The 26,477-nt window shown below is 45.0% G+C and overlaps 1 protein-coding gene across 1 annotated transcript in view; it reads left to right on the top strand.

Moving 5' to 3' along the window:
* LOC141155373 (protein transport protein Sec23A-like) overlaps positions 1-26,477 on the top strand; it is a 65,830-nt gene that overhangs the window by 25,864 nt on the left and 13,489 nt on the right. Inside the window, exons 3-4 of the mRNA XM_073642247.1 lie at positions 21,604-21,690; positions 21,810-21,965. Of these exons, the coding sequence (XP_073498348.1) occupies positions 21,604-21,690; positions 21,810-21,965 (243 nt within the window). The remainder of the gene's footprint in view (positions 1-21,603; positions 21,691-21,809; positions 21,966-26,477) is intronic.

Raw genomic sequence — 26,477 nt, 5'->3', positions numbered from 1 at the left:
GGGCTTGGCCAGCTCTTGATTGCCGTGACCTTGTCAGGGTCGGGGGCCACTCCTTCCACGCTTACCACGTGCCCTAGGTACTGGACCTTTGGTTTCAACAGGTGACACTTCGATGGTTTCACCTTCAGGCCATAGCCTGCCAGGGCTTCGAGCACCTCGGCCAAGTGCTTTAGATGGTCCTCGTAGGTCTTCGAATAGACGATCACGTCGTCCAGGTAAAGGAGGACCGTCTCGAAGTTTCGGTGCCCTAGACAGCATTCCATCAGCCGCTGGAAGGTCCCTGGCGCGTTGCAGAGCCCGAAAGGCATACAGTTGAATTCGCTCAGTCCCATCGGGGTGGTGAAGGCGGTCTTCTCCTTGTCAGCCTCTGCCACAGGAACCTGCCAATACCCGCAAAGTAGAAAAGAAGTTAGCGGATTTTAGTGCGGCTAAAGACTCCTCTATTCTAGGCAGCGGATATGCGTCTTTATGGGTGATACGGTTGATTTGTCTATAGTCCACGCACATTCTCATGGTGCCATCTTTCTTTTTTACCAGAACCAAGGGGGCTGCCCAGGGGCTACAGCTATCTCTAATGACCCCAGCTTCTTTCATTTCCGGCAGCATACCCTTGGCGTTCTGATAATGTGCAGGGGGTACAGGTCTGTGTCTCTCTTTTATTGGTGGGTGGCTCCCTGTGGGGATGTGGTGTTCTATCCCTTTTACCCTGCCGAAGTCTAGCGGGTGCTTACTAAAGACTCTCTCGTACTCCTGTACCACCTGGTAGACTCCTTCTTTTTGGTGCAGGGGAGTGGAGTAAGCACTCACATGGAGTTTCTGGCACCAGTCCTCCTTTTGTTTCTGGGAGCCATTACCCTCTGCCTGTGGAGATGGAGGCAAGGGTTCTACGGCCCTGATAGCTTTGTGTTCGATAACAAACAGTTTGGCGAGTGTAGCGTACCTGGGTAAGTGTACTTCCCTCTCCCCAATGTTAAGGATGCGGACGGGCACCCTCCCATGACGGACATCAACCACCCCCCGGGCTGTCAAAATGGTGGGCCTGCTGTCCGAGTACGCGGGTTCTACCATGGCTTGGTAGTCTCTACCTCTCAACCCGATTGCAGTCCGACACCAGATCATCATTTCACTTTTGGGAGGCATGGAAATGGGGAATGGGTCACTCAGTCTTACGCTACGGATCTCACCACCAGACAGTTCTACCTGCTGCCATCTCATCAGGGCTTTTATCTCCTTGTTGAGGACTCTCTGTTGGCTGGAACTAGCATTCATCGCCACCTGTTGTAGAATTACAATTACCTCTGAAAGACAATTTTCAATCACGTTAGTACCCACAGTTATTTTAGGGTGACTTTCACGACGGTCAATGTCCACAATAATCACTCCCTGTGCCGGCAGTTCAACTTTACCAATTTTAATGGTCATCTCCTTGAACCCCATCTGCGGCACGGGTAAGCCATTACTGGCGATGATGCTCAAGTTACTGTCTGGATACCGTGTGATATCAGCATCAGTCCAATACTGCTTAAAAAGTACATAAGGGATAGTGGTTACTTGCAACCCAGTATCCAGCAAGGTGCTCATGGGGATACCGTCCAGCACCACGGGTAAAACTGGGCGCCCCCCACGTACTTATCACGCCAATTATAAGGTCCTGGTGATCTTATACCTGGGGGTCGGCCCTCTGCCCCAGGTTGGACCCGTTTAAATTACAGTACCTGGAAATGTGTCCGGGCTGGTTGCATCGACGGCAAATGGGCTGTCCATCCTCTGCGTAGCGGTCTGTGGGCCTCCCTCGGAATGACGGGATCCTCCTCTGTCGACGCCACGGGACATCCTCCGGACTTGAAGCCAACTCGATGGGTCTTGACGGGTCCACTTGTAACGCCTGGACGGTCCTGGTCAACACCGCGACGCTCCTGATCAGCTCCTGGACTTGGTGGTGCAGATCCTTCGACGGCGCTTGGTTCAGGGCCTGTGCTTCAGCCCCCACAGAGTCCATAGGGGAGGGCGCTGCCTCCTGGTGGTAGGTGAGAGCAGGACGCCGGGGATTTATAGTGCCACTGGTTGCGGGTTCACGGAGCACCCTTATGGCCCTGTCCTTAAATTGGGCAAAGGTCAGATCAGGGTTCTGAAAGAACATGAGGCGCAGTTGGGCCCTGTGGGCGCTAGACAGCAGACCTTCTATGAATTGTTCTGTTAGTAGCTTATCCGTTTCCTGCACACTGCCAGGGTCAGTTTGTTGGATAGCCCTCAAGGCTTCCTGCAGATTTAGGGCATAGTCTCTGATGCTGTCCTGTGCCCGCTGCCTACATCCATAGAACCTCATTTTAATTTCAGCGGAGCTACGTGTGTCAAAGGTACCCCGCAGCCGGGCCAGAATACCCTTCATGGTCCTTTTCTCCTCAGTGGGCCATGACTTTACCTCCCTTTGGGCTGCACCAGTTAACTGCCCTGTTAGTATGCTGACCTTCCGTTCCTCTGTCAGGGGGTAGACTTGGAACAAACTGTACAGCCTTTCCTTAAAGTCAGTTAGGGCATGGAGCTCCCCTGAATACTTAGGCTGCCAGGCCGCTTCAGGGATGTAGGGCAGGGAAAATGGCATCACCGCTGCTGCAGCCGCGTTGGTGGTAGTGGGCGCCTCTGTGTCCGACATCTTCCTCCCCCCTAGTTAAGCGTGGCCTACCTTCCGACGATCCTCTTCTGTAGGCCGCGGCTCCGTTGATGCTGCTCCGGACGAGGACCTTGCGTCGCGTCCTGGTGACATCAGCGTCGCTCTCTCTCGCTTCCAGGACCTTGCGCAGCGTCGGTGTGTGGGGCGGAGCTTCGGTTCTCGCGCGGTTTGGACGTCCACGCCCCTCTTCTTCCCGCGCGGCGTCCTGAAGATGGCGCCCGATAGCGGGAAACCGGCTGAAGATGGCGGGAACCGGCGGAAGATGGCCGGAAACGGCTGGAAATGGCGGGAAACGGCCCCGGATGGCGGGAAACCTCTTTTCAGGTAAGTGTACAGTCTCTTTCAGGCACGCAATACCCGTTTGTGGCGGGTTGGTTACAATCCTGCCGACTACGCCAAAGCTGACTCGCCCCCTGGGCCGTGGGGCACTCGAATCCGGGCAGTAGGGAACGATGGGGGTAGTAGTGGCAACCCGGTTCCGTGGCTCAGGGTGGTCAGACCAATGGTAGTCTGCTTCGTGCTGTTGGTATGTTCGACTACGCCACCCGTGGATTGCGGTCAGTGCGGACCGCCGCTGCCAGGCAGACCGCTGGGGCTGATGATGTATGCAGCTGGGATAGTGTGACTCCCCACGGGAAGAGTGCGGCCCCAGGGCAGTATGATGGAAGATGGGGGTGATGGTGACGAGAGTCCCAGTGCCGTTAGTGCTGGAGGAGCAAGGAGCACACAGACAACAGGTTGCAGTCCAGGGTCTTTACTAGAACAGGTAAACTGACCCACAAACAGTCCCGGCTAGGAGGGGACCTGGATGTCTGAGAGCAATTGGGAAATTGGCCCTTGTCAGGGTGAGGGTGTAGGCCTACCGTGCTTTCTGCGCTCCTTCTGGCTATCTCCTCCTTATAGGGTAACAGCCCACGTTTCCGAGCTCTCCTTGTATTCTCGCATGTATGGCCTGCAACGTGGGTTCCTTTCTGCTCCCGGCCTGGTACGGCTTTGCTGGTCCCTTCTGTTGTGGCAGAGCCTCCGGGCTTCTTAGGCCAAGGAATATACAGTCCCCTGCGGACTGGTTATCTGCTGTAGGATGTGGAATCCTCCCAGCCTCAGACACCAAAGTCTGGTAGATTAAGTTCTTTATCTGCCAAGACAGGCTCACTTCGCCTCTTGTCTCTGGCTTGTGGCTCTCCTACTGCCACACTTCCTCTTAGGGTGCAATACAACTTTCTGTCCCTGCTCTTCTCTGGGACAAGTCTCAGTCCTGAGACAGGTCGTCCAGTTCTCCCTAACCCTGCCCCCAGTTCCAGCTTTTATAGGGGCAGCCGGCTCCCCCTACTGGCCTGAGACAGGAGGTATTGCATGCTAATGTTCCCCTGACTAGAGAACCTCCCCCTTGCTCTCAGACAGCTTTATTACACTTGTGGCATCCAGGCCAGGGTGACACAGAAAGCTCAGCTCTGATTGCTGCTGTTAATCATTGACAGCAGCATTTCAATGACAATGATGTGAGCTCTGCATGCTGATGGGTTGACACAGCAGCCAGGGACTTTCTGAAGGCCACCATGGCTTCCATCTTAGTCCTCCTTCGAAGCCTAGCCCAGTGTATTCTTAAGATAATAATTTAGGTTATTAATGGAATGGGTAGACTGCAGTACCAAGACAGTACTTGTGTTAAACATCTGTCTCAGCCATCCCGGGCTTTGCTCCCTTCTCCCGGGTTCGCTGCCCTCTGTTGTGCTCCACGTCAGGTTTTGTAAGTTGCCCGGTGTGGATCAGTAACATCATCTCCATAGATCTATTTAAGGCCCATTGATACACACACACCTGTGTCTTGGGATTGAGTCTCAAGACTTTTGTTTGGTGTACTCGAGCTTCTGTGCTTTACCTTGCTTCCATCGCTCCTGGGTTCCATTGCATCTGTCCTACTACTCCCAAGATTCTTGTATATCCTAAGTCCTTGCTTCCCACATGCTTTCCTGCTTGCCGCACCCACACACCGGGGTCCTTGTGCCCACCCGGACCTGCGGCTTTGAGCGTCCATCTCACCTGTTGAGCCTAAACAACTTGGTGTTATTCAGTTTGAAACAGTGAAGGCTTAAGGGTGATCTTATTACAGTGTACAACGGTCAGCCGCAGCTGTCACTGCCTATTAATTACTTAACCATACGAAGGCGACGCCAGCTCTGATTGGGTGCCGGGCTCACGTGTGATAACAACCGCATGAGAGTCCCGGGACCACGAGTGACGACACTCCTGGAACGGCGCCAGCACTGGAGGTGAGTATAGGCTTTTTACTTAATTGGTGCCAAACATTTAGATCAAGAAGGGGTTATCCTAGTAGTGGACAACCCCTTAAAACTTAGAAACTTTATATGTGGTTGCCTAAGGATATGTGGAAACACATTTTGTAGGTTTTCAAAAACCGTGAGTCTTTCAAGAAAAACTGCTTCAGGAAACTCTCCTTATTTATATTTTTTTTAGAGGTTTATGAAGGAGTTTTTTTTGCAAAAAATCTTTGAAGAGTATTTTACCAGAAGCATTTGTTTGCTGCCTTTTGATGGCACAGTGCCCAGCTCAGCGAGGTTTCTTTCATACTTAAAGAAGTGATATGCACTTTTTTTCTTCCACCAGGCGTTTTCAAACCCTCTGAAGTAAAAAGGAGGATAAAAAATTCCTTATATGAATGCTCCAAAACAGTGTGTGCCATTGCGCTGCCTGCTGGATTTACAGTAACAGAAAGAACATAATGCAATACAAAGTATTCCAGTATATTATATAAGCACGCTGAGGATTTCCTCTTCACGTCAGCTAAAAATCCAAGTAGATTATCAATTTTTTTTTTTCTTGTGCAAGTTTCTTTTTTTCTGATAAAACGATAAAAAAGAACATAATTGGCATCGCTGCTTAAGTACCGATCTGCGCCTTATTGTGATCTTTGGGAGGCAGAATGAACAAAGCACAGCAGTTCAAGACTTGCTTTCATTTTTATTTTTTTTACGCCATTCACCATACGGTAGAAGTGACAATTGTTTTTTGTTTGTTTTTTTACACTGTTCACCTTGTGGAAAAACTGATGTCAGCTTTGTTCTTTGGGTCATTATGATTACAGAGACACCACGTTTATATCATTTTGTTACATTTTGCTGCTTTTTCACACTAAAAACAATTTTATAGAAAAAATTTTTTTTTTGCATCACCGTAGTCTTGAGAGGCATAGCTTTTTTATTTTTCCACTGATAGAGCTGAGTGGAGGGTTACTTTTTGTGGGAGAAGATCTGCAACTTTATGATCCCATATTATTTCACTTTTTGTTTGATGGTAAAACATAATTTTTCCCAGCTTTTTTATTTATTTTTTTACAGTGTTCACTGTAGAATTTAAAGTGTTACAGTGATCTAATTAAGGTTGTTTTGAATGCAGTGATCCCAAATATGTGTAGTTTTTACATAAAAATGCGCATTTATCATTGTAAGATTTTTTCATGATTTTTTTTCCATTCTTTATTTTGTGTTTACTTTTAATGTTTTTTATATTTCTTTTTACTTAGTCCCACTATGGGACTTTAACTTCTCTGATCACTGGTCTCATGCATTGCAGTGCCCATATATTGCAATGCATGAGACCTGTCAGATAACACTGGCAGAACACCTGTTAGATCCTGCTTCTGGCTGGATCTAACAGGCCACCGTAGGTGGCAGACTCGGAGGTCAATATTTGACCCCCGGTTGACATGATTACTATCAGGTTCCCTCAATCATGTTGTGGGGATGTCAATGGGGTAAGAGAGTGAGCCCACTCCCTCTTAATACCTTGTAATCATTATTGCTCGCTGTAACATACCTGGCGGCGTCCTTGCATAGTGGTCCATCTCCCACTGTGCAAGAGCGCGCACTTGATCTCCAGTCCAGAATGTCTCTCTGGCTTCCCTCCATGCTGTCTGTTTGTGTCTGTTTCTGCTGCTTAAGGGCGGCGCCCGATCACTTCCTGCTTTTTGTACCTGCTGTGGGTCACACCCCTTGTGCGTCCTCAGCCTATTGCTGTCTGTCACCTGGTATTTAACCCAGCTGCCCCAATCAATCCCTGCCTGAGCATTGTGTTTCATTCAGTGTGTGCTTGCACTCTGAAGGTGCCAGGTCCCGTTCTGTGTTCTCTTGTCTGCCTATCCTGGAGGCTGTATTTCCAGGCCTGTCTGAACACGCTCCTAGCCTGTTCCTCCCGCCTTCTAGGGGCCGATTACCTAGACCCGCTCCTGTATCTTGTCTGTCCTGTCTGAACTCGCTCCTAGCCTGTTCCTCCCGCCATCTAGGGGCCGATTACCTAGACCCGCTCCTGTATCTTGTCTGTCCTGTCTGAACACGCTCCTTGCCTGTTCGTCCCGCCTCTCTGGGGGCCGTATTCCCAGACCCGCTCCTGTATCTCGCTGCAGTGTCGGTCCCTTCCGTACACTCAGTTCCAGTCTGAACTCTCTCCTATCCTTTACCTGTTTTGCCTCTATGTCCGTTCCTTTCCTTTTTCTGCAGAGTCTGAACTCGTACCTAACTCCTGCTTGTTGTCTCTGTACTCCCGTTTGTGTTTGTGGTCCACTCGCTACTTCGCTGCAAGTTCCTTGTGGGTATCTGGCTCTGCCTTTCCCTTCCTGTCTGTTCCGTGTGAACAGAGCCCTGTTCCCCCTGCTCAGTCTCGCTCTGCTCCAGGCGGCCTCGTCCTGCTCTGACTCCTTGCTCACTGCTCCGGCAGTCTCGCTCAGCTCTGACCCTTTGCTCACCGCTCCTGGCGGTCTCGTCCTGCTCTGCTCTTGCTCACCTCTCCAGGCGGTCTCGTCCTGCTCTGCTCTTGCTCACCGCTCCAGGCGGTCTCGTCCTGCTCTGCTCTTGCTCACCGCTCCAGGCGGTCTCGTCCTGCTCTGCTCTTGCTCACCGCTCCAGGCGGTCTCGTCCTGCTCTGTTCTTGCTCACCGCTCCAGGCGGTCTCGTCCTGCTCTGTTCTTGCTCACCGCTCCAGGCGGTCTCGTCCTGCTCTGCTCTTGCTCACCGCTCCAGGCGGTCTCGTCCTGCTCTGCTCTTGCTCACCGCTCCAGGCGGTCTCGTCCTGCTCTGCTCTTGCTCACCGCTCCAGGCGGTCTCGTCCTGCTCTGCTCTTGCTCACCGCTCCAGGCGGTCTCTTCCTGCTCTGCTCTTGCTCACCGCTCCAGGCGGTCTCGTCCTGCTCTGCTCTTGCTCACCGCTCCAGGCGGTCTCGTCCTGTTCTGCTCTTGCTCACCGCTCCAGGCGGTCTCGTCCTGCCCTGCTCTTGCTCACCGCTCCAGGCGGTCTCGTCCTGCCCTGCTCTTGCTCACTGCTCCAGGCGGTCTCGTCCTGCCCTGCTCTTGCTCACTGCTCCAGGCGGTCTCGTCCTGCCCTGCTCTTGCTCACTGCTCCAGGCGGTCTCGTCCTGCCCTGCTCTTGCTCACCGCTCCAGGCGGTCTCGTCCTGCCCTGCTCTCGCTCACCTCCCTGGGCGGCCTCACTCTGCTGTGTTTGTCCGCCACATCTGTGGTTCTGTTCCAGAGTCCCAGTGTGTACTGGGTCCTATCCCGCCTGTGTTCCTACCTGCTAGTGCCTTCCTGTCTGCACTCTAGCCGTGCTTGCCTGTACCCCCTTGCCTGCATAACCGCCTGCCCGCATACCAGTCGTGCCTGCCTATTCCCACCAGTCTGTGTGCCGGCCTAACCAGTCTGTTCCTGTATTCCCCTGTGTGGGTCAACAGCCGTGTCCGGGGTCTGTCCTGGAGTAGCACCTGGTCCCTCTGCTCGGTTCCTCCTGGGTGCACTGGCGTCGTATGCCGTCGTGCGACCCTGGTCGGATCGGGTGAATACCTAGTTACGCCCCTCCAGGCATTCACTCTCCGGCACGGTCCAGTGGAATCACACGCACACGCCGCTCAGCCCGGGCGTGTGCATTACACTCGCGTCATCTAGAAAATAAGAAAGTTGTGGGGTTGACTTAAATGGGCCAATTAGCACAGATGATGTTGCCAGTTCAAGGCTGTGTTTAGCACTGGGATCCTGGACCACCCAACAGAAATTTACAACGGCGCTGTGCATCGCTGTCGGTGGTCATGAAGAACTTAATATGGAGTTGATCCCTCATTTGCAACTTTAATGGCTTCCATTCTTCTATAAAATTTTGTTTTGTGTCTATGGTAATTGCTGTGGTTTCTAAAGATTTCCACTTTTCAATTTGCATAAGAATAAAACAGAAACAGACAGCACATCCTTCACTAATAAAATGTCAGTGATTTAATTCATCTTTGCTAAAATCTGGCACAAGTGGTCCAGTGAACCAACCCGACGCGTTTCTGGCAATAAACTGCCCTCAATGATAGTAACACACTTAAATAGAAAACCTTATTTAAGAACGACATTGACAAATCACGTGCCAAAATGTAAAAGCATAATAATTAATAGGAGCAAAATAAGAAAAAAAAATCATTATTTTACACAATAATGACTGAGTGGCAAAATACTTAACAAATATACATAGTGTCGTTCCCGAAATTCATAACTTTGGGCTGTTTCATATCCAGAGCTAGAATTCAATGCATTTCTCCAAGGAACCAATTTCCTTCTCTTTTTGGTTCAGTAACCCTTTCTATACTTTAGAACACTAAACCATTTGTATCTTTAATCCACGTTCACACGCTCAGTATTTGATCAGTATTTTACATCAGTATTTGTAAGCCAAAACCAGGAGTGGAACAATCAGAGGAAAAGTATAATAGAAACACGTCACCACTTCTGCATTTATCACCCACTCCTGGTTTTGGCTTACAAATACTGATGTACAATCCTGACCAAATACTGAACGTGTGAACATGGCCTTACTATGTTTATCGACAAAATGTTTTGCTGCCCTCAATGTGTTGTTGCCTTTGTTTTGTATAGCTGTTCTCCTTTTCGTTTTACTATTTACCATTCACAGTTGAATGTGAAAAATTTAGGGGAACTTTTATGAATTTGAACGCTGAGTTTTTTTTAGTAAGGCCTCGTTCACATGTTGATGATTAAACACGTATGTGAAAGAATGTTACCGGTGTCATCAGTGTTTTGGATCAATGTGTCATCCGTGAATGGTCCGTGTGTCTGTTTTTCCTATTATTGTGTCGTCAGTGTTTTTCTCGGATAGATACATAAATTACAAAGTTCCTCTTCTTGGTAAAGTTAAACAGACAGCACATGGTCGGTACAATGAGGTCATCCGTGCGCTGTACGGATTTTTCACAGACGTGTATTGCCTCTTTTCATCCGTGATACCGGAAACAAATGGACATGTCTGTGAGTTTTGCATGGACACATCGTCTGTGAAAAAACACGGATCTGTGAACTTCCCTATAGATTATAATGGTTACGTGTTGTATCCTTGAAAAAAGGCAGATACAACACGTATGTGCAACACTGACGTCTGAATAAGGCCTTAAAGGGGTTTTCCCATGAACAAAGGACATTTTAATCAATATAGTTTGGAATAATAAGTTCCACAATTGGATATGTTTAAATAAAATGTTCCTGTGCTGAGATAATCTTATAAATGTGCCCCTGTTTAATGGCTGTGTCTGACCGGGTACAGAACATGGTCTGATCATACCACAGCTCCTGGGCAGAGGAGGAGGCAAAAGAGTATACAGACAGGACAGCCCGGGATCACAGCTGATTCTTCCTGTGAGGTAAAACATTGCTTACAACAGGCAGTGAATTGTTTTACCTCACAGGAAGAATCGGCTGTGATCCCGTGTCCAATCCAATTGTGGAACTTATTATTATTCAAAGATCTATTGATTAAAATGTTGATTAAGATTAATGTTGTTTATGGGAAAACCCGTTTAAGTAAAGGCTGACTGCAATGCTGAGTGCTTCATTGTAGGCCATTGTGGAAGTGGTAGAGATCAATAGGTTTGAACTAGAGGTCAGAAGCCCCCATAAACCAACCAACCACAGCATAATTTATATAAAAAGGCCTTTATTAAACTAATGGCAGATTAGAAGACTACAAACAACAAATACTAAAAACAGAACCTCACACCGTGAGGGACATCAGAATTCATAAACACCAATCAGGTTCCATATACATAGGGAAACAATCTCCATATAGTGTGTTTTGGCCTGACAGTATTACAATTACATACAAGTGTTAAATAGTACACGGCTCCTTTATGAGAGCTCCACCAAAATACATATATTTAGACATATCAGTGGCTGAAATATCATTTTCAACACATGATAAGCTGTATAACATACACAAAGTAGTCACCAAAAGACCATAATGTGGAGATATCTACCGCAGCCAAGGGCTGTACCGCAGGAGCACATGTAATGTTTGATGTCCCTTTACCCCAACGCACGTTTCGTATGCTGTACTTCCTCAGGGGGCGCGGTAAACCGGGGGAATATCAGTTCCTGATTTACCCAAACCCAGCCAATCAGGGATATATGCGACGCTTCTTCCTTGCGCTTCATGGACCAGAGACCGGAAGGCATCAGATATGGGAGGTGGTGCTGGGGCAGGATGCGCCGTAGACGACGAGGCAATACAGAGAACATGGGACATTTCACATGACCTCTAGTTCAAACCTACCCTATTGATCTCTATTGCTAGTATACACAGCATCTAAAAATATTTCAGGAAATATTTTTGATTGTAACCTTGTGAAAGGAGGACTGAGTTGAAAACATGAATTCAATAATTATGATGTGTGTCCAGTGGTGTACAGCCAATAGCGGCAGGCCACATGACAGCTATGGGGTCCGTAGGGGGCCCAGAGCCAGTACCATCTCCCACCCCTTTCCTTTCCCAGCATCACACTTTCATCCAGGATACCGATACAGTTGAAAACAATGATGCATCTGATGTGTCAGCGCAGCAGGCACGATGACGTCACTATAACGTGCCCGCTGTGCCGAGCAGTGCAGAGCTGCAGAAGACACGCTGAGGAGACCGGAGCAGCGGGGAATGGGGAGAGGTGAGGATTTAATTTAATTTTTTTCTTAGTCAAGTACTTATGGAGGCCATTATATTATATGGAGGGCAATATGGGGACCATGATATTTTATGGAGGGCTATGTGGGACCTAACATATTATATGGAAGACAATGTGGGGCCAATATATTACATGTAAGGCTATGTGGGGCCCATTATACAGTTTGGAAGGCTATGTAGGGGAGGGGGACATTCTACGGTTTAGAGGGCTATGTGGAGGGTAGAGGGGCATTACTATTTGCAAGGCTATATGGGGGGTGGCATTACTGTTTGGAGGGCTATACGGGGGCCATTATTTTGTTGCAGGGCTATGTGGGGGTCATTATACTATTAGGAGAGCTATGTGAGGTCCATTATACTGTTTGGAGGGCTATATGGCAGCTATTATACTGTTTGAATGGCTACATGGGAGCTATTATACTGTTGGAGGGCTTTGTGGGGGGCATTAAACTGTTTGGAGAGCTAGTAGGGGCCATTATACAGTGTGGAGGTTTGTTTGGGGTCTGTCATTCTCTGGGGGCCATGATATTATTTGGATTGCTGTGTTGGGGTCACAGTTGGGGCATCATACTGTATTGGGGTCACCATACTTTTCCGGGTGGATACAGCAGGGTCATCATACTGTGCATCTGGAGGGTGCTGTGTGGGAATTCACTGTGTGGGAATTCACTGTGTGGGTATCATATTGTGTTTGGGGGTACTTTTATTGGCATCATACTTTAAGGAGGCAATGAAAGGGGAATCTAGAATCTAGGGCTTCAATAGGAGGAAAATTACTCTGTAAGGGCTGCAGAGTTGTGAGGTATGCTCTTCTGTGCCTCACCAAATTTTTTATTTTTTGGGGGGGGTTTAGAACTTGTCTTATAGGGCCCCATTATTTCTATGTACGCCCCTGTGTGTGTCCTAATATTTATGTCCATATAGTGTATAACTCTACTTAACATTTACAGTTAGGTCCATATATATTTGGACAGAGACAACATTTTTCTAATTTTGGTTCTAGACATTACCACAGTGAATTTTAAACAAAACAATTCAGATGCCGCTGATGTTATGATCTACTATAGGGACTAAGGAAAGACAGGAGATCTGTCCCTACTATAGAACTAAACTAGATCCCTACGATGTAACGGGGAACCTGATCCTGCGATCAGACCCGCTAAAGTCCTCGGCTAGTCTGTACGAAGACCTATAGATGTGAGGGAGGGATCCCTACAAGAACTAGGGACTGGGATAAGTTGGACACCTCCTAGCAGAAATAGTAGCAGTCAAAGACAAACACACAACAAAAAGCATAGAGGTCAGAAGACCTAGCAAAACTAACAGAGAACGGCAACAGAGCACCAAGCTAGCTCAAGAGTAGTAAATACAATGAAGTCCAGCAAGGCTAGGAGGGCGGAGCCGGATTAAATAGGCAAAAATGGTCATGTGACCAGCAAGCTAAAAAAAAACTAACAGGAGTGTTCTAACAGTACCCCCTGTTCTAAGAGGATCCTCCGGATCCCCTAGGCCCAGGCTTACCAGGAAACCTCCTGTGAAAAGCTCTGACAAGTCTGGAAGCAGAAACATCATCCGCCCTCACCCATGAGTTATCCTCAGGTCCGAAACCCTTCCAAGCGACGAGATACTGCAAACTCCCTCGATACCGTCTAGAATTTAGGATGCGGGAAATTTCATATTCCCCGTCCTCCACCACCGGAGGAACAGTGGCAGAGGCGTCACCATCAGACACATCAGCTTTTTTCAACAGAGAAACATGAAACACCGGGTTAATCTTCCAGGACGTAGGAACCTCCAACCTAACAGCAGATTGGTTAACTATCTGAAGCACCTTAAAGGGCCCTACGAACTTGGGACCCAATTTTTTAGAAGGAATCCTCAATTGCAGATTCTTAGAGGACAACCAAACCATGTCACCAACAGCAAACAAAACCTCATGCCGTTTCCTATCAAAGTACCTCTTAGATTTTTTGTTAGCATCCTGAAGATTACCACGCACATCCGTCCAAACTCTCTCCAAATCACCGGAAAAACTCTCCTCCTCAGGCACAGCCGAAACCAATTTGGAGAATGACCCAAAAGACGGATGTCTCCCAGAACAACAAAAAAAAAGGCGAACACCCAGCAGAAGAGGATGTATGGTTGTTAAGAGCAAATTCAGCAAGTGGCTGTTGATTGTCTGCCACAAAACAACGCAAGAACTGCTCAACATCCTGGTTCTTCCTTTCTGTCTGGCCATTAGACTCAGGATGATATCCGGATGAAAACGACAAATGAACTCCCAACCTGTCACAAAAGGCATGCCAAAAACGAGCCACGAACTGAGGTCCCCTATCAGAAACAATGTCAGTAGGAACACCATGTAGTCTGACAATTTCCTTCACAAAGGCCTTAGCGAGCGTCTTAGCGCAAGGCAGTTTGATGAAAGGAACCAAGTGACACATCTTGCTAAAACGGTCCACGACCACCCAGATGACCGTGAAACCTTCAGAGGGGGGAAGGTCAGTAATAAAGTCCATAGCCAGATGTGTCCAAGGTGCACTAGGAACCTCCAGAGGGCAAAGCAACCCCGCAGCAGGAGCATGCGAAGACTTGGATCTAGCACACACAGTACATTGGCACACCCACTTAATGACTTCCTTCTGCCATCCAGGCCACCAAAAACTGCGACCCACAAGTCTCTTGGTCTCAGAAATTCCTGGATGACCTGCCAACCGAGACTCATGACACTCAACAAACAAATCTCTCCTAAAGGTCCTAGGCACAAACAACCTCCCATGGGGAGTGTTAGATGGGGCATTCTCCTGAGCTTTAAGAATCTCATCCTCCAAAACGGAGTCCAAAGCAGCAATCACAACACCTTCTTGTAAAATGCTCTCCTCTTCCTCCTCAACACCGACCATGGGAGAAAAGCTGCGAGACAAAGCATCCGCTTTAACATTCTTGGTACCCGGGATGTAAGTAACGGAAAAATTAAACCGCGAGAAAAAAAGTGCCCACCTAGCCTGACGGGCATTCAAGCGCTTGGCAGCATCAAGATAGATCAGATTTTTATGATCAGTGAAAACCTGAATGGGAAATTCAGCACCTTCCAAGAGGTGACGCCAGTGTTCAAATGCGAGTTTAATCGGCAGCAATTCCCGATTACCAATATCGTAATTAAGTTCAGTCTCAGAAAATTTTTTTGAAAAAAAGGCACAGGGATGTACTCCATCCTTGTTTTCCTGAGACAACACCGCACCGACCCCCACCGAAGAAGCATCAACCTCAACCAAAAACGGCTTAGTCACATCAGGCTGCATAAGGATGGGAGCAGAGGTGAACCTCTCCTTTAGAAACACAAAAGCTTCAATGGCCTCAGAAGTCCACTGAACCGCATTAGCACCTTTCCTGGTGAGATCGGTCAGCGGTTTGACAATACTAGAAAAATTTTTTATGAATTTTCTATAGTAATTGGCGAAACCCAAAAACCTCTGTATCGATTTCAAACCAATAGGCCTAGGCCATTCCTGCGCAGCTTGAACTTTAACCGGGTCCATCTCAAAACCTTCACTGGAGATAATGTAGCCCAAAAAACTAATTCTCTGTACAGCGAACTCACATTTCTCCAGCTTAGCAAAAAGCGAATTGTCCATTAATAACTGTAATACCTCACGTACGCTCCGCCAATGAGACTCCAGATCAGGCGAATAAATCAGAATGTCATCCAAATACACAACCACATTTTTGCCGATTAAAGGTCTAAGGATGTCATTAATAAGATTCTGAAAAAATGCTGGAGCATTGGTAAGACCAAAAGGCATCACCAGATTCTCAAAATGACCCACAGGAGTGTTAAAAGCAGTCTTCCATTCATCACCCTCCTTCATGCGCAACAAATTGTATGCCCCCCGGAGATCAATTTTAGAGAACCACTTGGCCCCCACTAACTGGTTAAATAAATCAGTAATCAATGGCAGTGGGTAAGGATTGCGTACAGTAATTTTATTAATCTCACGAAAGTCCAGACAAGGACGTAAACCGCCATCTTTTTTTTTTACAAAAAAAAATCCAACAGCCACAGGAGACTTGGAAGGCCTAATGTGACCGGCGGCCAAGCTTGTCTGTATGTATTCCTCCAAAGCCTTTCCCTCAGGAATAGTAAGATTAAATAAACGACGCAGTCTCCTGTCCACTCGTATAGCTAATTGCATAGCCTCCTGCAAGTTTCCAGGTGTGGGATAAGCAATCAGTAAATCCTTAACCCTTTCACCTAGCCCTGCAAGAAACAAGCTTTTCAAAGCTGAATCGTTCCACCCCACCTGGGCAGACCACCGACGGAATTGAGAACAATATTTTTACACATTACCTGATCCCTGCCTCAAACGTCTCAATTCAGACTCAGCAGATGAGACAAGATCAGGATCATCGTACAACAAACCCAAAGCAGAAAAAAAACTATCCACTGATCTAAAGCACGGATCACTAGGTTGGAGAGAGAAGGCTCATCCCTGAGGATCTTTGCGCAAAAGTGACATTATGAACCCTATACGCTGTGATTCATCACCAGAGGATCCGGGTCTCAAACGAAAATACAATAAACAAGCATTTTTAAAAGAAAAAAAATCTTGTTGTTCGCCAAAAAATAAATCAGGCAGACGTACCTTAGGTTCCACAAAATGTGCTCCAGAACAGCTACTCACGTGTTGTTGGAGCTTGGCCACCTCCAGAGAGAGTCCCTGCAAGAGTTGAGCCAAATCTTGAACCGAGACCATGATGGAAAACTGGAGGTCTTTCCTTAGAGAAATTTATTTTTTCTTTTTTTTTTTCTTTTAGGGCTGGACTTACTGTTATGATCTGCTACAGGGACTAAGGAAAGACAGGAGATCTGTCCCTACAATAGAACTAAACTAGATCCATACGATGTAACGGGGAACCTGATCCTGCGATCAGACCCGCTAAAGTCCTCGGCTAGTCTGTACGAAGACCTATAGATGTGAGGGAGGGATCCCTACAAGAACTAGGGACTGGGATAAGTTGGACACCTCCTAGCAGAAATAGTAGCAGTCAAAGACAAACACACAACAAAAAGCATAGAGGTCAGAAGACCTAGCAAAACTAACAGAGAACGGCAACAGAGCACCAAGCTAGCTCAAGAGTAGTAAATACAATGAAGTCCAGCAAGACCAGGAGGGCGGAGCCGGATTAAATAGGCAAAAATGGTCATGTGACCAGCAAACTAAAAAAAACCTAACAGGAGAGTTCTAACAGCTGAAGTTCAGACTTTCAGCTTTTATTTGAGGGTATCCACATTAAAATTGGATGAAGGGTTTAGGAGTTTCAGCTCCTTAACATGTGCCACCCTGTTTTTAAAGGGACCAAAAGTAATTGGACAATTGACTTCAAGGCTATTTCATGGACACGTGTGGGCAATCCCTTCGTTATGTCATTCTCAATTAAGCAGATAAAAGGCCTGGAGTTGATTTGAGGTGTGGTGCTTGCATTTGGAAGGTTTTGCTGTGAAGTAAACATGCGGTCAAAGGAGCTCTCCATGCAGGTGAAACAAGCCATCCTTAAGCTGCAAAAGCAGAAAAAAAAACATCCGAGAAATTGCTACAATATTAGGAGTGGCAAAATCTACAGTTTGGTACATCCTGAGAAAGAAAGAAAGCACTGGTGAACTCATCAATGCAAAAAGACCTGGGCGCCCATGGAAGACAACAGTGGTGGATGATCGCAGAATAATCTCCATGGTGAAGAGAAACCCCTTTACAACAGCCAACCAAGTGAACAACACTCTCCAGGAGGTAGGCGTATCAATATCCAAATCTACCATAAAGAGAAGACTGCATGAAAGTAAATACAGAGGGTTCACTGCACGGTGCAAGCCACTCATAAGAATCAAGAATAAAAAGGCTAGACTGGACTTTGCTAAAAAAACATCTAAAAAAGCCAGCACAGTTCTGGAAGAACATTCTTTGGACAGATGAAACCAAGATCAACCTCTACCAGAATGATGGAAAGAGAAAAGTATGGCGAAGGCGTGGTACAGCTCATGATCCAAAGCATACCACATCATCTGTAAAACACGGCGGAGGCAGTGTGATGGCTTGGGCATGCATGGCTGCCAGTGGCACTGGGTCACTAGTGTTTATTGATGATGTGACACAGGACAGAAGCAGCCGAATGAATTCTGATGTTTTCAGAGCCATACTGTGTGCTCAGATCCAGCCAAATGCAGCCAAACTGATTGGTTGTCGTTTCATACTACAGATGGACAATGACTCAAAACATAAAGCCAAAGCAACCCAGGAGTTTATTAAAGCAAAGAAGTGGAATATTCTTGAATGGCCAAGTCAGTCACCTGATCTCAACCTAATTGAGCATGCATTTCACTTGTTAAAGACTAAACTTCAGACAGAAAGGCCCACAAACAAACAGCAACTGAAAACCACTGCAGTGAAGGCCTGGCAGAGCATCAAAAAGGAGGAAAAACAGCGTCTGGTGATGTCCATGAGTTCAAGACTTCAGGCAGTCATTGCCAACAAAGGGTTTTCAACCAAGTACTAGTAATGAGCATTTTATTTACAATTATTTAATCTGTCCAATTACTTTTGGTCCCTTTAAAAACAGGGTGGCACATGTTAAGGAGCTGAAACTCCTAAACCCTTCATCCAATTTTAATGTGGATACCCTCAAATGAAAGCTGAAAGTCTGAACTTCAACTGCATCTGAATTGTTTTGTTTAAAATTCATTGTGGTAATGTCTAGAACCAAAATTAGAAAAATGTTGTCTCTGTCCAAATATATATGAACCTAACTGTATATACATTAAATACTATATATGCAGGAATTCCTAACATGCTTTTACTATCCCTCAGATATGATTTAAAAACAGGCAAAATGTAGTTTCTTATGGAAGACTGGGTCTGGTTGTGCATAGTGAAAGCAGATCTGTCAGCAATTGACATTACACTTTTACATTATTAGATATTTTAAGTGTGATACTTACTTTTTAAATCTATTTCAGACTGGCTTAATAATTCTGATGAGTAATTTATGAGTCCAGCTGTAGAATGAAATAGCTAATGAGTACAAGCATATGCACACTCCACCCACCCAACCTGACAGACAACTGCAGCTTGTACTTAGCAGTGTGAGGTTTCAGCAGCAGCAGGTGGACACGGTCAGTCAGGTTCAGTGAGCAGAGAACATATTAAACCTTCATAAAAGATTATGCAGCTGTTCTAGCATACATCATCTTATAAGGTTTAGGTAATCTATTCAGTAATGTATGCAGTTTTGTATTAGGAAATCTGGTGATGGATCTGCTTGTCAAGTGCTCACTAGATGAAGTGGATCCTCGAAGACCAAGGTCCGGGTGGTCATACAATGCTGATCACCATTATTGGCACCCCTTCATTTTTTCATAGACTGTACAATATTTTCAGAAATAAATGGAAATGTACCAAAGTTATGTCCTCAGGATTTTTTAATTAGTGGTCCTAAGTAATGCAACAATAAAACATTGTTTTTCAACTTCCATGTTGCAATTTCAAAGAAGAAACAGAATAAACAGCATGTGCAGCAATAAAAGCATCCCTAAATAATACTTGGTTGCATCCCCTTTGGCATTGCTGACAGCCTCCAAACATTTCTTGTAGCCATCTATAAGCTTCTTACACTTCCCAGCTGGAATTTTTTTTCCACTCCTCCTTTGCAGTTTGCTCAAGCTCTTGAATGTTTGCAGGGATATTTTTCCCAATGGCAGATTTCAGCTCACCCCAGATTTTTAATGGGATTGAAGTCAGGACTCATTTCTGGCCATTTTAAAACAGTCCATCTTCTCTTTTTCAACCATTCCTGTGTACCTTTGGATGTTTGCTTTGGGTCATTGTCTTGCTGGAGGACCCATGACCAAGTTTTCGTATACTGAGTAGGACATTTCACTCTAAAATGTCTTGATAATGATCCGATTTCATGATTCCTGTGATACGGTCAAGGCCTCCAATACCACAGCATTATGGATCCTCCACCATGCTAGACTGTTGGTAATTTGTTCTATTCCTTATAAGCTTCCCATTGCGCCATCTGTAAACAAACTGTTGCTTTGCATTGCCAAAAAGCTCTATTTTTGTTTCATCTGTCCATAGAACATTTTCCCAGAAGGATTGTGGTTTGTCAAGGTACTCTTTGGCAAAGATTGGTCATTCCTTTTTATGCCTTTTCTTCAGCAATGGTTTCTTCCTTGCCCTTCACCCATAAAGCTCTGCTTGTTTTAGTGTGCGGCGTATGTTACTTGTTGAAACCATGACCCCAGACCGTTCCAGGTTGGCCTTCAGGTCTTTGGATGTTTGACGTGGTGGTTTTTTTCCACCATTCGCACCAACCTTCAAAGACATCTCGTCAATTTTCCTTTCCCCCTCCCCGTCCAGAGAGGTACTTGATGGTTCCATGCTTGGCAAACTTCTTAATAACATTGCGCACTGTTGAAACTGGGATACCAAGGTCTTTGGAGATGGCCTTATATCCTTTGGAAGTCTTGTGTTTGCTAATAATAGCAGTTCTGATGTCCTCAGACAGCTCCATTGTCATCACCATTGTGACAAAGGAACAGCGCCTACCATGTGGCCTTTTAAAACACTGAAGTCATCATTTATTGGCTAATTCATGTCACATGGGCACCAACAATTAATCACAGGTAAATCTCTTTTGTGATTTACCACAGGCGAGTCAAAATGTGTTTCCATACTAAATTAATGTAAAGGGTGCCAATACCAGTGACACAGCAAGCTTTAGGTTTTCCTATTTTCCCTCCCATTGGTTTTTGCTTTAAATTATTGTTTATCATTTGCTCTTTTGTATTAAACACGAGTCTATATACAAAAATACTGTTTCAGTTTATTAATTTTTTTCAGGAGATATTCCACATTATGTACTTAAACTTCATGGGTGCCAATACCGATGAGCAGGACTGTAGGGGTCACAGGCATCAGTGCAGCAGGCAGTTGAAACACGCAGGAAATGCAGACAGATAGCAGAGGTACTGGAAGCCACAGGCAGAGAGGAGACATCCTGGTGAATGCAGACAGCTGATGCCATAGAAGACTTTGAACAAGTAACAGAGGTTCTGGAAGCTGCAGGCATACAGAAGACATCCTGGAGACCAGAGACAGAGAGCTGTGCATAGACAAAGTAACATTCTTAATACCAAGACACAGGGTGTGTTTATTGGTAGGCCTTATATAGGCCTAGGAAGTTCAACACATGGGAGCACATCAGGATACTTGCAAAGCTCAACATGCAGAACAAGAAAGTTTAGCGCACCTGGGGTGTAAGAAGCAGAGTCCAGACCTGGGACAGGTGTGTGATACTGTTTTAAAGAAGCCCTCCCATGAAGTTTTTTTTTTAACTAAATCTGTGTATGTAGTGTAGTTTGTGTGCTAATATACTCACCTAAAGCCACCTTCTCTGGCCTCCAGCGCCGTTCCGCTCCTATTCTCAGTGATGTTACTGCTCTGCAAGCTCTCCGGCTCACATTGAGCTCTGCGTGACACGGAAGTGGCTTTTACAATGTAAGCCTATGGAATGTCAGAATGCTTCCTTTATAAAAGAGAGTTCTGTCTCATACATAGAGATGGAATAAGCCGGAGAGTCTGAAGTATGAAGTGACGTCACTGAGAAGAGGAGCAGAACGGATCTGTAAGCTGAATACCGCAGAAGGTGGCAATTGGTGACATCACTGAGAAGAGGAGCAGAATGGAACTGGAAGCTGGGGAAGGTGGCGATAGGCGAGTATATTAATACACTCACACTACATTACATGCATATATACACACATTTAGTAAAATAATTAACGGGAGTGCATCTTTAATATACACTGTATATGTAATGTATCAAGTTTCTTGAAAACTCATTCATGCAAATAAATGATTCCTTGTTTTTACAGCCTGTATTGCTCGATAGCACCAGCATTCTACCAGATAGGATCCTTCTGATGGACATATTTTTCCAGATCCTTATTTATCATGGTGAGGTAAGTTTGACTCTTGTCATATGCAGTAATGGAATATTTTTGCATCTATCAGTTTTGTGTTTAATTCATATTGTTAATATTTTTAGTTAACTTCTTCTCCTTGTCCTGGTTTAATCTAGACTATTGCACAGTGGAGGAAAGCAGGCTATCAAGATATGCCTGAGTATGAGAATTTCCGACATTTGCTTCAGGCCCCTGTTGACGATGGACAGGAGATCCTTTACTCTCGTTTCCCCATGCCTCGTTACGTTGATACAGAACATGGAGGAAGCCAAGTAAGTGCTGATATAAATATAAGGCTTTAACAGGGAGAAATACACTAAAATGAGTTGTCTGGGCACATGATATTAATGATCATAGAAGGGTGGGTGGTCCAACTTAAGGCACCCCCACCGATCAGCTCTTACAAGGTCAGGCCGAAGCCAGATGTAGACATAGAAAGGAGTTGAACATATCAACTACATTCAATGTGTAGAACGTGCTTTGAGGTTCTGAAGATAAATTCCTAGTAGCTGATAACAGCTGATTACTGGGGGTGCTGGAAAGTGGACCCCCATCCTTCTGATATGGAGGACCTATTCATAGATGAGCAATACCATATTCCCAGACATCTCCTTTAAGGACATACAGTCATCTAAGTTTTCATAACATTGTAAAGGCAGTCACATTGCATGGGCAATTACTCCTCACTCTATACCAGGATCAGGTCCCTACATTTTCATAGCCTACTTTTGATATAATTTTCATTGCTGAAGTGCAAGGCGAGGGGTGGAGGAGCCATCACTTAGTGTGCGTTATGGGGATGTTCACAGAGACTTTGTGTGCGGCAGAAAAATCCAGTATGTTTTTTTTTTTTTTTTTTAGAGAAATCAATATTCCATGTATTTTTTTGGATAAGATTTTCAGATCTAACTCAGTTTTTGAAGTGATTTGAAGATAGTTTTAAGCATTTTTGCAAGGTTCCTACATGTTTTTTTGCATCCTTTTGACTTGACAATGTCAGGTGTGGAGTGGATTTTGACAGCTGTATGAAGCGCATAGTCTGCAGCTATCATTGCGTCCAGGATAAAAGCGGGACTCACCGATAGAGAATAGACCACAATTCCAGCCTCTGTTGCTTCACTCCAGCCTCCAGTCTCCATCTGGACCGTGTTGGTAAAGAGGCCTTCAAGAAACAATGTCACATTGGTCCTACTCCAAGGATTGATGTAAGTTGTGGGGTGGCATAATGTGTCTTCATGCTCCTGCCACACTTCTTGTGGGATTTTGGACATTGTAAATCTGCTCCTCTATCCATTTACACAATGACCTTGATGGACCAACATACAGTATATGTTATGGCTTCACTGTTTATCAGGTAGACAATGAACTTACTAGCACAATTTTCAGATGAATCTATATGGCATCCATATGGCATTCACATATGAGCAGTACTGTTTTGTGTACTTTAGCCTCAAAATTGTTTTATTACAATTGTATTTTCTTACCCAATTAAAAAAAAAAGGAACCTGTTGCTTGGAGACACATTATTGCTGATTGTTAAACCTCTTTTGGATACAAATTTACAGCCATTTTCTATATTTGTGTAAGGACAGGATCTGTATGTAAAATCAAGAAATGTTTCCTAATTACATCAACTACCTGATAGTAGTTACAACTATATTGTGTCATAAAAAAACACTGTTTTATTTCCTTTATAATTCTTAAGACTCCAATCCCTATAATGGTCACAAGTACTGTGTCTTATTTTTGGAATCATTCACCTGTTTTGCTGGAGCAAGGATTTTTTTCAGAATATCCATGTGCTCCCGGCCAGGAATCAATCCCAGCACATTCCGATTCACAAATGTCAGAATTTGTATAAAATACACAAACTTGTATATATTCTCCTACTGGAAGATTGCATAAAACATCATCTACGTGACAACTGGTGCCGGCAAAAAGCCGGGTCCCACTGTCTGTTCTTCTCTGATGGCACTGCTGGACATCTTCAGATTTTGAAGGGATATAAGCAATCATAATGTGTTTTTCACCTGCTACACTAAGTTTTCTAGGCTGACCACTGCGCCTATGGTGACCAAATTCTTGGTGCTTCTTCAAAAGAGCTTGATCCGCACATTCTTAAACCTGACTCTTTTGAAATCTTTGCCTGGGAGAGATCTTAAGTACAAAGCAAGGCGAGGGGAGAAGGGTGCCATCACTTAGTTTGCATTAAATAGGTTGTCCACTACATTAACATTGATGGCCTACCCTTAGGATAGGTCATCAATGTCTGATCGGCCAAGGTCCAACACCCGGCAACCCTGCCGATCAGTTGTGGCAGCGATGGCCGCCGGCCGGATGTACTCACTTGCCAAGCTTCACCATCTACTTGTAGTGGCTGCTGCAGGGTTCTGCATATCCTCCTCCTATTCAAATCAATAGGAGGCAGATGTGCAGTACAAGCACCAGTCATGACAAGTAGATGGAGCAGCTCTGCAAGTGAGTACTTCCGGCTGGCGGCCATCGCCGCCCACCACTAACAGCTGATCGGTGGGGGAGCCAGGTGTTGGTCCCGTGTCGGATCTGACATTGATGACCTATTCTTAGGATGTAAAATTAGTGGACAACCTCTTTAAGGGTTGCTGATGCAGTATAATTACCTTGTGTCTTGTTGCGGTGTTCAATCTTACTATGGTGTATGACCTGCGTGACATGAAACTGTTTTCCACAACCTCACCTTTGTTGGCTATTCCTCACCCAGTGTTAAGACTCTTATACAGCTATCTCTGTTTCAGTTAATGATTTTCTTTCACCCTATACATAGAAAGTATCATTGTCACCTGTTTGGTATAATTGGTTAGTTATACAATTAACTATAATCCTTCAAAACTTCTGATTTTGTGCAAGTGTATTTAGAAGAATTGATATTGTTTTGAAGGTAAAGGGCGGTGACACCAAATAATCATTTCATTTGAAGTTTATTCACTTTACATTTTGTTAATTGATAAAAATAAACTATTAACATTTCTATTTTTGAAAGCCTCTTAGTTTGAAGCTTTTTTCCATGATTGGCTAAAACTTGTGTACAGCAAAAGTTTGGGTTTTATATACACGTGATCAAGATTTACATATAATGTGACCACAATGATATAATCCTTTGATGTGTAGCTATGTTTTTATTCTGTTGTGGTTTACAAATAGACTAGGAGAAGGGATGAAATTAATAGTAGGTATCTTATTTCCCACATGTCTACTTTACATCAGCATCATTTTTGAAACATAACTCTTCTAACTTCCCAACAAAGAAAAAAATTAAGCGTTAATCGGCAATTCCCCCCCCAAAAAAAAAAAAATTAACAAAACCATTTTCTTTTGAGAGACCACATCATATTTGACGTGCCTGTCTTTTTTAGAGCCCACATCACCCCTGTGCCTGTCATCATCCTCCTGTGAATGCCGGCCCGTGGTAGATTTCTGCTATACACAGCAGTATATACAGCCCTTCTATGTATAGCGCAGCCGATCGGACGATCGCAGCTTCACGATTCCTAAGGGAAATATTAAATAAAGTAAAAAAAAAAAGTTTAAAAGAATATAAAACAAAAGTTCAAATCACCCCCACTTTACCCCATTAAAAATAACACAAAGAAAAAATACACAAATTTGGTATCACTACGTTCAGAAATGTCCTATCTATCAAAATATAACAAAATAATCTGATAGGTAAACGGCGTAACGGGAAAAAAAGCTCAAAACGCAACACAACATTGTGATTCTATGTACAAACCATGACCAACATATCTTAAAGAAACAATGGCAGAGACCCCGGTAAATCCAGGATCAGACAGAGTAGACTACTCATATAGCATCTAGAACAGAAAAGACCATGAGTACAAAATGGCACAAAAAGTTAATAGATAGAGGAGACACCTTTGCCACCTGTCCTCCGCGTCCCCCTGGACCCCATATACAATTGTGATAAGCATCTGGTGAACCTGGGTTTGGGTTATACATTTTTCGGTGCTCCACTTGGAATATATAGCCTTATTCTATCCAGTATATCTCTGGAAAGATACCGCACTATGTATATGGACTCTTTGTAGCTGGGGTATGATATGCCCTTGCAGGTGGACTGCGTTTTTCTTCCAGCACATTGCACTTTCTTGTCATGCATTATATTTATATTATGGATATATTAATGGAAGTTAGTTACAGATTAACTAAATAAAACTGTAACTTTTTATGCCATTTTGTACTCAGGTTTTTTTTCTGTTCTAAAAACAATATTGTAATTAGTCATGGCAATATTTTATTAAAGCTCAGGTCTCAAAAAATAAGCCCTCACCCAGCCCCATATCCTGAAAAATGAAAACGTTATAGGTCTCGTAAAATGGCCTGTGTCATTTGATTTCCTTCCTCAGGGCAGGGACACACGGGCCGTATAACTCGTGCGATGATGATCACATCGCACTGAATGGACTGACCTGAGTATGACAGCATGATGGATTTCTATGTAGCTGTCAAGCTTAGGTCAGGAGCGGTGCCGGCCAGTACGAGGTTTACCATGCCATCCTCGGATGTGAAATACGGCAGTGTGTCCCTGCCCTTACTGTGCTACTGGCCCCTATTTAAATGGTTTTTTGTACACAATTGTACTTGGGTGCCATCTAGTGGCTATACCATATTACTACATTCAGATCTTTTGAATGAATTTTTATTTATGGATGACTAACTTTAAGCCATCAATTTTACTAAATATTCTTTTACTACCCCATTACCTATGACATTTAGGTGTCTTTCACGTT

Source organism: Phyllobates terribilis, unplaced genomic scaffold, assembly GCF_046119375.1.
Source record: "Phyllobates terribilis strain yellow unplaced genomic scaffold, ASM4611937v1 Scaffold_7__3_contigs__length_470593459, whole genome shotgun sequence".
Classification (NCBI taxonomy): domain Eukaryota; kingdom Metazoa; phylum Chordata; class Amphibia; order Anura; family Dendrobatidae; genus Phyllobates; species Phyllobates terribilis.
This window is presented reverse-complemented; position numbering and strand designations above follow the sequence as displayed.